General features: G+C 38.1%; 1 protein-coding gene across 1 annotated transcript; it reads right to left on the reverse strand.

Moving 5' to 3' along the window:
- Nucleotides 1-1,262: 1,262 nt before the first annotated feature.
- Nucleotides 1,263-3,132, reverse strand: LOC113310523 (protein GPR107-like). Its single transcript, XM_026559219.1, has one exon. It carries the CDS (start codon nucleotides 2,935-2,937, stop codon nucleotides 1,633-1,635), a length of 1,305 nt encoding a protein of 434 aa, XP_026415004.1. The 5' UTR covers nucleotides 2,938-3,132; the 3' UTR covers nucleotides 1,263-1,632.
- Between the last annotated feature and the right edge of the window lie 8,690 nt (nucleotides 3,133-11,822).

Genomic DNA, 11,822 nt, shown 5'->3' on the forward strand with positions numbered 1-11,822 from the left:
AACAAGAGCCGTTGAGAAAGGTTATAACCACCAGTTCCAAGGTGTTAAACGCATGACACATGCTATGCAGACTTGGGTGGTACAATGACACCCACAGTTTTAGGGAAAAAAGAAAAGGTGAAAGTAATGTGAGTGAGACTGAAGATAAGGCATGCCCTGAATTGATTAGTAAAAAACAGGCAATTGCATTATGACTAGAGATTACAAGATACGTGATCAGAAAACAAGAATCAAGTTCAAATCATGAAGACTGGATCTTTAGTCGGGGATTGATGAGTACTAGTAATCATCAAGCCAAATGTTACAAGACAATGATGAGAACTTGGGTTCCAACAAGCACTTGCAAGTCTGACATGGATGCTGGCACTGGGCATCCACGTACACTAGACTTTTTGTGACAGAAGAACCCCTGGAGTTGAATGCCTCGATCCAAAATAAGAAAGTCAAAAGCGGCAAGCAACACCGAGGGCCCTAGGCAATCAGTTTCACACAGGGAAGAGAGGAGAGGGTCATCAAAACTAGAAAATGCTTCAAAAGAAGATGGTTGCTACCACCTGTGCACTTTCAGACAAAGCGTATAACATCGCTAACAAGGTGACGGGGACTAAAATTCATAATGAGCTTACCCTGTGGTATGCAGCTAAGGGTGGAATCAAAATGATTTTGTGTGGCTCTGCTAAGCAACACTAAAGCATGTAGAAACACATTATAGATTCGCTATAAGATTATCCACCAATAACTCGGTAAGGAAATTCAATGAAGCGTACTCGACCAGAATCTGTTACCAATAGCAGAAGATAATTTCCTGAAGTGACAAGAACATGTACAAAAATCTCACCCAATTTGCTGAAACGTCAAACTACAATAATTTCTTGAGAAAAGCACCACATTATAAATGACTGAAACAGTGCTTCAAAGGAAATGCCAAAAATCTATCTGAATAGCCAATAGGAAAAATTTTACCCATGATTTGCTGCTATGCTTCATACAAGAGCAGAGGCAGAGTTCTAAAATGAACTAGAGCCATTATTAATCAGTAACTGTAGCATCTTGCTAGTTAAAGCTTCATATACTAGTCATTCCTTAAAGGGTTGAAAGACATAAGAAAATATACACCACAATATTATCATACAATTAGACAGAAATAGACAGAAATTGGCTGATAGAAAACTGAGTAGGTCATTACGTAGATACAGAGTGACAGAAATTTCAGGTTTTCAATACCCACATCACACAACGTTGCTTTCCGTAATAAATGACTATAGTTCAAGAGAAAGCAAGCATCACAATTTCCGTCAAAATGTTAAAGACTCTTGATGTAACTACAATTGGTTTGCCTCCACGGAACATGCAATAATATGTATGAAACCCCAATTCTCATTTCCTAGTTCATAATGACTACAGTAACATTGGCCGCAGCCCAAATAAAGAAACTGTAAAAAGAAAAAAATGTTCATAATACAACAAGGAATACTGTTAAATAAACAAAACAAAACAAACAAAAAAAAACGTAAAGTAAATGGGAGCAGCAGCATACCATGTCCAGCAGTTCTTCTCAAATGCCAGACGACAATTTCTCTGATGGTTAAAGGTGACACCAATGAGGGATCCAAGCATTACCTTAAAACCAACTTATAGTTCAAAATCTTCATCCTGGAGAACCAATTGTGCTGCCTCTTCTTCTTCCTCATCGATAACGAAGTACTCATTCTTCTCAACTGGTCTAAACATATAGAACATAATCACATAGAAGACCAAACTTGCAATTTCCTCAGCAGCATTACTAACCCAATGATACTTATACGCTGCAATTGTTCTCAATGCATACACAACAATCCTAGTGAAGTACAAATACCCAATCACAACAATGTAGAACTGCCTGAAAAGAGTCAACTTCGCCAAATTTCTTGCCGCCTTCCCATCAGTTTTCGATGTCTCCCTCAAAGATCTAATAGACCAGACAATTGGGAATATAATAGCACAACAACAAATAATATCGACCAACAAGAAAACCTGATTCCAAGTTACCCAGTCCCTAATAAACGGCCCTGTTTCTCCAATAACCGCACTAGCCAAATTTGCAATAACTTGAAGTGGTATCACAATCATCAAAACTTTCTTTTCCTTCTCTTGCAAAAATGGTTTCAAAAACGACCAACCCGTACCAATCAAAATAATCACAGTAAACAACAACACAACTCTGAAAAACTGCAAGATGTAGAACAACACATCCCATCCATGCGGCGTACCAGTACTCTTAACATAATGCTTATCCTCAGCGGCACTAATCAAATTGCAAGCTTTAATGAACACCAACCCAGCCATCAACATATGAATTCTATGAACAGATTTCTTATTGTTCACACAGACATAAACCCAAACACCTAAGAACCCAACATAAGCAATTGAAAACAAAGAGTAAAGCATAGGTAATTGAGTTTGACCTGCAGGAAGAAAATCCTTCTCCCCACCATCCAAATTGTAGATCTGAGTATGAACAGCCATATTCACTTGACATTCAGGTACACAATTAGCAAAAAACAAACTATATTCATTAGGATTTGTAACTGGATAAGAATGAACATAAGCTGCACCAACTAAATCCTTGAATGTGAAAAGTGACAATATGTAATGACTATCAAGTACACAGAAATTAGAGTTTTGTTCCATCTCATATAATACTTGAATCAATGATTCTTCTGATAATAAGAAAAAACCTAATCTTGCTGGTTCTGGTTTTGCTAGTGTTGATGAATAAGTAACATCATTAACTGATATATTCACATGACCTGTATGTGTAAAACCAAATTTCTCAAAGAGTATCATTGGTCTTGAATCTGACCTGATTTGTAAGTTCTTGATCTCTGCTAAACATGGAAGAACCAACAGGAAAACACACAGAACAGAGATTAGTACTCTGTACTTGGGTTTCTCCATCTCTGAGTGAAATTTGAAAACAGTAAGTGGGTTTTTCAGGATTTGGTGAGTGGATTTGTGGGGGTTGGTTTGATTTTGGAATTAGATCGGAGAAAATTGAGAGTTTTGGGGAGTAGGGATTCTAAGTTGTGATTCTTGTGAAGTAAAGTTTTTTACAGTGAGAAAGACTTGAAATCAACGTTTTGTCAAAGTTGACGAAATTGCCCATTGGTTTGTTTTTTATTATTTGGTTTGGGTTTATTGTGGCGTTTGGTGGAGTAGGAAAGACGGATGTTTGATTTGTCGGTGGAAGCTGGATATTAGCCGGCAAATAGAACGTGATCCGGATTTTCAGCACACGTGATTGGGTTGTGGATCGGACTTGATACAGTGGTACGTACTCCCGGTCACGTTTCATGCGGTGTTTCTAAAATGGGGTAGCCAAATGAAATTTCTATACGAAAGTTTAGAGATTCCAACTGATTATCTGACAGTATATTAGAGACTCGTGATGACTTGTAGAGATAGAAAAATGATATTTGTTAAGAGTATTTATGATTTCACAAAATTGGTTAAAAGGATCAAAATCAATAATTTCTGGGTGAAATGGACAGTTAGATTTTGATATTGTTTAAATGAACAAAAATGTAAAAATAGGCAGGATGTAACCAGTTTCATCGTGCCCATTTTCAAATATTTTTTATTATTTTTAATTTACACAGGATGTATCCAGTTTCATCTTTGCTATTTTTTAAATTTAAGCTAGGATGAATCCAGTTTCATCCTTGCTATTTTTTTTTGGCCATTTCACCCAAACTATTTTTTACTCGTCCATTTGAACCGTGATTTAAAAATATTTGGATAAATGACCCATTTTTCGTTATGATTTGTAGAGACAAAAAAATATAAAATATCTAATCAAAAATTCAAAACTTCTACCAATTACTTTATTGTCAAAATAAATCTCACAATTGTTTTATGCCTAAGTTTTCATTCACTTTATTCCATAGATCCCATATTTTACCTACTATGCTATCTAGCCACTAATTTATTGCGCAAATGGTCCGTTCCTTGATCATATGCTCAAACCAAAAAAAAATAAAAAATATGGTTTACTCACAGAAAAAAATATATCCAAAATTTCCAAGTCTCCTAAAACATCACCTCTTGGGAAGAGATTTTTACCATGCCTATTTTCCTAAAAAGTCTGTCCAAATCTCTGGAAACAACAAATCAATGACTCTCAATTCTCATTCGAATAACACGGGTGTTGGAGCGATTATTATAAAATCTTAATCCAATAACGAGGATTTTCAGAGAATTTGAATGACTTAAAAAAGGTCACTAACCAATAACAAGAGATATTAGGAGACTCTTCAAAAATCTCTATGGACTAACAATAAATTTGAAACTCTCTGAAAATCACTTGAAATCTCAATCGACTACCTCCCTGTAAGACATACTCCTTCCGTCCCTCTGGGCTCTGTCCAGAAAGAGCTAGTGGCGAAGATGAAAATTGAAAGACTGGTAGTGAACTCAGGTTCGTAGGAACGGGGTGTAAAAATTTTCCCAAAGGTCATACCAAAAAATGAGCTAAACTAATTAGGTTTGGGGCCAGCTAATATGGAATTTCCCACATATGTTCTAAGCTGGCTTCGCCACCGGGAGTATTATAAATTTATAATCTCATGTTCTCCTTTAATATCTCGAAGTTCCAATTGCACACATGTATTTAATCAAAGCTCAATTGCACACATATTCAATAAGCGATTGGATTATGGATTGGATGTCTTCAAAGGTGCTGGTTCATAACTTGGACAAAATCATAATATCTTTATGGTACATCTGGAAACATAAATGTTCAATAATTTTCGTAAAAATTACCCCGGACCCAATGATTATGGTGGAATAGATAAGGAAATTTCTAAACTCTTCTCCTGAAAAGGATCAAAACATAATAGCTAGACAAAATGGGAGCATTTCTAGTTTTCTCACCTGGTCGACAATAGAATGTGACTGGATAATATTTGTGGATGCTTCTTGTGGATGCATGAAAATTATCACCCCTTAACAGGACTAGGGAGCCCCTAAAGGGGTGCCAAATCCAACATGAAACAAAGGGGACTTGGGACTAAAGCCCAAGTCTACCAAGGAGAAAAGGATAAGGTGGGAATTAAGGGGGAAAAAGGAGAAGTTGTATAGGGAGGTTTATGACATGTAGCATGATGTCATAAAAGGAAGGGCTTTTGAGAAAGTCTATAAAAGGAGGTACATAGTACAATGGAAAGCAAGTTCTCTCTCATACCATTCCTAGAAAGTGTTGTCATTAAGGTTAACTAGGATGGGTAGAACCAAGATAACATTCACCCCTCAACACTTCTTTCAAAGAAGATACCTTATATATAGGTTATGCCCTTATCCTTTTTTTTGGTAGATCACGAATCTTACATGCATATTGCAGCAGGTTCGGACAAAACGAATTCGGCTTTACAAGCTGAAGCTACAACTTTACTTATGGCAGGTAAATGGTTAACGGAAAATATTCTATCTAGTGTATCTATTATAACAAATTGCAAACAACTCGCAAATCTTATTCATAAAGGAAATATTGAGCTTCCGTGGAAGGCAGAGAACACTATTGAAGAAACACCGACTATCCTTATAAAGCTTCCACAAGAGTGTATTCAATTCATCGGTAGAGATCATAACTCGGGAGCTGATTCCATGGCAAAAGAAGCACGCATTAAAAATCTCCAATACATGTCGACTCACTTAGATCAAAGAGTGCAAAAACATAGTATGGCCGGAAGTTGGCCGGGAAATTCACCGGAATAGTGTCGCAGGTGACTGGAAAAGTCCGCCCTGTTACCGGTCAACCCGGTCAAAGTCAGACCGAGTCAGAGGCTGAGTCAAACAACTCAGCTGAGTCAGAGTCTAACTGACCTGACTTGTCAGGCCATAGTCTTGCACAAGCCAGAACTGTATGTTGGACAATGATGGTGCATTACACAGCTCAGGCCAGCCATATCTTCTTCTGCACAATCATTGTGCATAATGGCTCCTTAGCCAGCCATCTTGGCTCTTCCATTCTCTCCAATTCAACATCAGCTGCTTCTTTACTTCCATTACCTGCACTGCATGTCACCCACACAGATAACCACCTCAGAATTGTAGCTTCAGTACCACCATTTGAGCTTCACTTCAGCTGCAATATTGCTATTTCAATTCCCACTGCAACAACACATCCTTCATACTTGCAAACCTGCACAACCCTTTAGCAGCATCAGCAGCAGACCATTCACAACCTTCTCAGCCATATCCTCAATCAGTTTTAGTTTTAGTTTCAGTTCAACTGCAGCTTCAAGTCCCTGCTAGAACCACCACTAACACAGTATCATTCTACCGAAACTGCACAACACCAACTACTGTCATTCTCCCATTGCAGCATCATCTCACATTCCCATGCTCAGTTCCATGATTCATACTGCCTTCACTACATCATAATGCCTACAATCCATTATCTACAGAACATACCACTCAGACCACCAACAGCTGAACCAACACCTGAATCTGCACCTGCAATTTGTACCTGTCCTAACATACATCTATCCCTGCTTAGCTCAACAGCACCACCAAGTAAACCTCATAACAACAGCAACTGTAACTCATATCAACCCAATCTCCATTCTTGAAGCATCACTTTTATTTCAGCTTCTCCCTGACTTGTTCATCTACTGGAAATTGCAGCTGCAACACTCATTCTGCAATTCCACCAATGCCTTCAGTTCAAGAGCAAATGTGCCCTATTGCTCCATCTCTTTCTGTTACAGTTCATTCCAACACCTGCAATTGCATCAAACCAAAATCACTGTATTCTGCAACTCTTGTCAGTTCAAGTTTCACTGACCCACAACTGCAAATTATATTCTAGAATCACCAATTTCATCTCAAGCCAACAACATCAGTTCTTTGCATTTCATTCTTGTACTGCTTCAATTGAGAAACCCCCAAATCAAACCTAACACCACAGATTAATAACAGCTCAAAAACATCTCTTCATTTTCAGATTCCACTGCACTTCCACTTGCATCTGTATCTTCTCAAAGCCATCTGCTCAGCTGCAACAAACCCTAATTCCAACAGCATCAACCACCAGATTCAATTTCTTCTCATCAAGCCTCAAACTGAGCTTCATCACCATCAATAACAACAGCAACAACCCATCCTCGGCAACACAGTGTATTCGATCTCGAGATAAACCCATCTCAGATAACCCATCAAAAACCCACTCTGCTACTGCAATTTCTGGATCAAACCCCACACAGATGTTCATCTTTACAAATAACCCTAACTGAATCTTCTCAGACCTTCGATTACAGCAGCGATAACAGTTTCTTCTCGATTAATTCTTTAGCCAACATCGAACAGCATCTCGATCTCTCTTCCACAGCTCTGAAATTCGGTGCAGCCATTTTCTCTCGATTTTATGTAGAGTGGAAATAAAGAGAAGATAAACTCTTCTCTGATTTTTAGTGTAAGAGAAGCTGACATGATAAACCACTCGGATGAATTGGCTAAGGGGGTACCCAGATGACTCTAGGCACCCTAAGTGTTGATACGTGCCACCAAAGAATGACAACTCCTTTTGCTCCATTGTGCCTCCAATAGCATCTGCACGTGAGAAACACCGCTTTTTCTCTTCTTTGAATTTTACCACCAGGGCAGCCTCCTCTTACATCTCAAATCCACTTCTTCTCTTTAATTACTTTTCATCACTAAAGTAGTCGTGTTTTTCAGACAGATATTTGCATCACTAAAATCGACATGCTTTTCCGATAGAAATTAAGAAATAGAAGCAAATATGAGAAATAGTTTCGCCTCCAACAGCATTTGCACCTTTTTGCCTTGTTCTTCTTCTTTTGTTCCAAATGACTCCAAAGTATCTAAGTACTCAAAAACACACCATAAGATATATAATTTACAAGAAACTTAGCAAAGAAAGCATAAATATTAGATATAAAATTAGGTGTTTTAGACACCTATCAAATTCCCCCACACTTAGACTTTGCTAGTGCTCGAGCAAATCAACAAAATAATTATAAAAACATACATACAACTCCGTCTCGCCGAGGATACGGTTACTCTTAGCATGAATAACAGACCTTTGGACCCCTAGGTGTCCCTAGTGGACGAGTTATAGTCTCGTGAAGGTTTACAAGAGGTCTACCTACAAAACCTTTTACTTCCAAAATCCAGCTACTTGTGACAATTTAGTGACACTAAATATTTTTTTATTCGATGGCATACAGTCAATGATTACAGGAGGAAGTACCCACTTTCGAATCCAATTAATTCATAAATTAGTAATATAGCTTTATCAGAAAGTTAACACAACGACAATACTCGGAATCTAATCAACCACAATCACATGAAAAGATTAAGAAGATGGATATAGAAAGTAGATGGTGGCGAACTGTTGACTAAGGTGAACGGTGTTTCCCATATCTGTCTGAAGGTCACTGCCAAAACAAACCTAAAAACCCTATTGGATTGAGCTACTGGTATGAATACTAATATCAAAACAGCTGGCATATACAAGGGAACCAGCTATCGATTAACTTAATTCTACATCAATTCACTGGCATATACAAGGGAACCATCGATCGACTTTATTCAACACAATAATTTTCTTTTTCCTTTTTTCAATTTTTTTAATGACATCATGATTGGATCTTGTGGATCCAAGCGCATGTTTCTTGTCAGCAGATTACATGATAGTTCCCTTGGATTCTGCACTCCACGCTTGCTTAGGCGACGGAGACATGGAGAACACACACATATTGCTTTATGCAAGTGTCATATTATTCCTTTTGGTCAATTAGCCGGTCTCTTTTTTTTTCGTAGTAACTCAATCACTCTACTTCATCCTAGCAGTGATAACAATTCGATGTTCGTGCCCCACCAATTCACTTAGAGAAACAATACATAAATATAGAAAAATAAAAATAGAACGTGATATGGTGACGACTCCGAGATATGGTGACAACTAACATATTATTTATTTTTATATTTTGTCCGTTTTCATATGAATAAACTCTACTAATGGGTTCCTCAACTCCTACAAACACGATGTTTCCACTAGTGTAAGGCACAAGTTGCTAGACTTTGGAGTTTATCATCTTTTTATTTCCTTTTTTATTGCTTTTTCAAAAAAAAATTCTTATTTTTTCACTAAAGGCATCAAATAAACTAACTATACAAACATATAAATGCTCCCCCACACTTAAACTTTACATTGTCCTCAATGTAAATTAAGTCATTCAAAGTAAAGTTCAAGGTGGGAAATTCCGCAAGTGATATGTAAAAACAAAGATAAAATGCTTAGAAATAAAAAGATAAAGATACAAAACCGGTGGGTTTCCTCCCACTTAGCGCTTGGTTTAAAGTCATCATCCCGACTTTCTCCTTCCTTGCTAAGGCTCCTCCATAGGGAGTACTTCCACAAGGTTAACTCCTTCCACAACTTCCGAAGAGAAGTTCTCGTAGTATGGTTTCAACCGGTGCCCATTTACTTTAAGTTCATTTCCTGTAGATAAACTACAAATTTCCACTGCACCATGAGAAAACACATTAGTCACAATAAAAGGTCCAATCCATGTGACCTTAATTTACCCGGAAATAATTGCAAGCGAGAATTTAACAAAAGCACTTTCTGCCCAATGCAAAATTGTTTCTTTGTAATCATACTATCATGAAATGCTTTAGTCTTTTGTTTGTAAATCCGTGAGCTTTCAAATGCATCATTGCGAATCTCCTCTAATTCTTGGAGTTGCAACTTCCTTTGCCTTCCAGCACCATCCAGCTCCATATTGCATTGCTTAATAGCCCAAAACGCCTTATGCTCAATTTCCACGGGTAAGTGACAAGGTTTACCATACACAAGCCTAAAGGGATACATCCCAATAGGTGTCTTGTATGCGGTTCTATACGCCCACAAAGCATCATTAAGTCGCATGCTCCAATCTTTCCTTGTTGGATTCACCGTCTTCTCTAGAATGGATTTCACCTCCCGGTTAGAAACCTCGGCTTGTCCATTTGTTTGTGGATGGTAGGGTGTTGCAACGTATTTAATTTGTTTGTCCACGACACCTATCACATGTGATACAAAATGCATGCGCATCCTTAAACAAAGTTGGCCAAAAGAAACCACATTCTAGTACCTTGAGAGCGGTTCTCTTGCTCCCAAAGTGTCCTCCACAAGCATATGAGTGGTAAAAAGACAAGATATAATTAAATTTTGATTCGGAAACGCACCTTCTTATTACTTGGTCACTACAATGTTTCCATAAGTATGGATCATCCCATATGTATTGGTTTCCTAACTTCTTAAGTTTCTCCCTCTCAGCACGACACAAGTTCTTTGGGATTTGTTTAGACACTAAGTAATTAACAATATCAGAGTACCATGGTTCTCCAAAGGCAATTGAGAATAGTTTCTCATCCGGAAACTTTCACGCAATGGGATAGCTTCCTTGTCCACAGCAAGACGGCTCAAGTGATCCGCAACGGTGTTCTCAATTCCTTTCTTTTCTTTGATCTCTATATCAAATTATTGCAAGAGCAAAATCCATCGTATGAGCCTCGGTTTCGCCTCTTTCTTTGTAAGAAAATACCTAAGTGCTGCATGATCAGAAAAGACAACAACTTTTGTACCAATTAGATAAGAGCGAAACTTTTCCAAAGCAAAAACAATAGCTAATAACTCTTTTTCAGTGGTTGTGTAGTTTTGTTGGGCTTCATTGAGTGTCCTAGAAGCATAATAAATGGCATGAGGTATCTTCCCCACACGCTTCCCAAGCACCGCACCAACCGCATAGTCACTTGCATCACACGTGAGCTCAAAAGGATTGCTCCAATCCGGTGGTTTAATGATAGGGGCTGAAATCAAAAGTTCTTTCAAACGATTGAATGCCGCCACACACTTATCATCAAAGTTAAAAACCACATTTTTTTGCAATAAATTGCAAAGTGGTGATGCTATCTTGGAAAAGTCCTTGATAAATCTACGATAAAAACCTACATGACCAAGAAAAGAGCGTATCCCTCTCACCGTAGTGGGAGGGTTTAGAGCACGAATAAGGTCTATCTTAGACTTATCTACTTCCAAGCCTTTAGAAGATATAATATGGCCTAATACTATGCCATGAGTTACCATGAAATGGCACTTCTCCCAATTCAGTTAAGATTTGTTTCAACAATCTTTCAAGGATTAATGATAAATTATGCAAGCAAAGGTCAAATGAATCACCAAAGACACTAAAGTCATCCATGAAGACTTCGATTATGTTTTCAACATATTCTGAGAAAATACTCACCATACACCTTTGAAAGGTAGCTGGAGCATTGCACAAGCCAAAAGGCATCCTTAAATAAGCAAAAGTACCGAAAGGACAAGTGAAAGTGGTTTTCTCTTGATCCTCCGGCGCCATCACAATCTGATTGTAACCTGAATAGCCATCAAGGAAGCAATAGTAAGAATGTCCAGCTAAACGTTCAAGCATTTGATCAATAAAAGGTAATGGAAAGTGATCCTTCCTAGTGGTGGCATTCAATTTTCTGTAGTCAATACAAACCCTCCAACCGGTTTGCACACGAGTTGGGACAAGTTCATTCTTATCATTTTCCACCACCGTCACACCTGATTTCTTTGGTACCACTTGTACCTGGCTTACCCACTTGCTATCGGATATAGGGTAGATAACACCCACATCCAAAATCTTGAGTATCTCCTTCTTCACAACTTCCATCATGGGAGGATTCAAACGACGTTTCGCTTCCCTTGTAGGCTTTGCATCGTCTTCCAATCGGATCTTGTGCATACAAACGGAAAGGCTTATACCCTTGAT

Source organism: Papaver somniferum, chromosome 9, assembly GCF_003573695.1.
Source record: "Papaver somniferum cultivar HN1 chromosome 9, ASM357369v1, whole genome shotgun sequence".
Lineage (NCBI taxonomy): Eukaryota > Viridiplantae > Streptophyta > Magnoliopsida > Ranunculales > Papaveraceae > Papaver > Papaver somniferum.

Bases quoted from the DNA above. Each gene is read 5' to 3' on its own strand.
- LOC113310523 (XM_026559219.1), bottom strand. From the start codon at position 2,937: ATGGAGAAACCCAAGTACAGAGTACTAATCTCTGTTCTGTGTGTTTTC.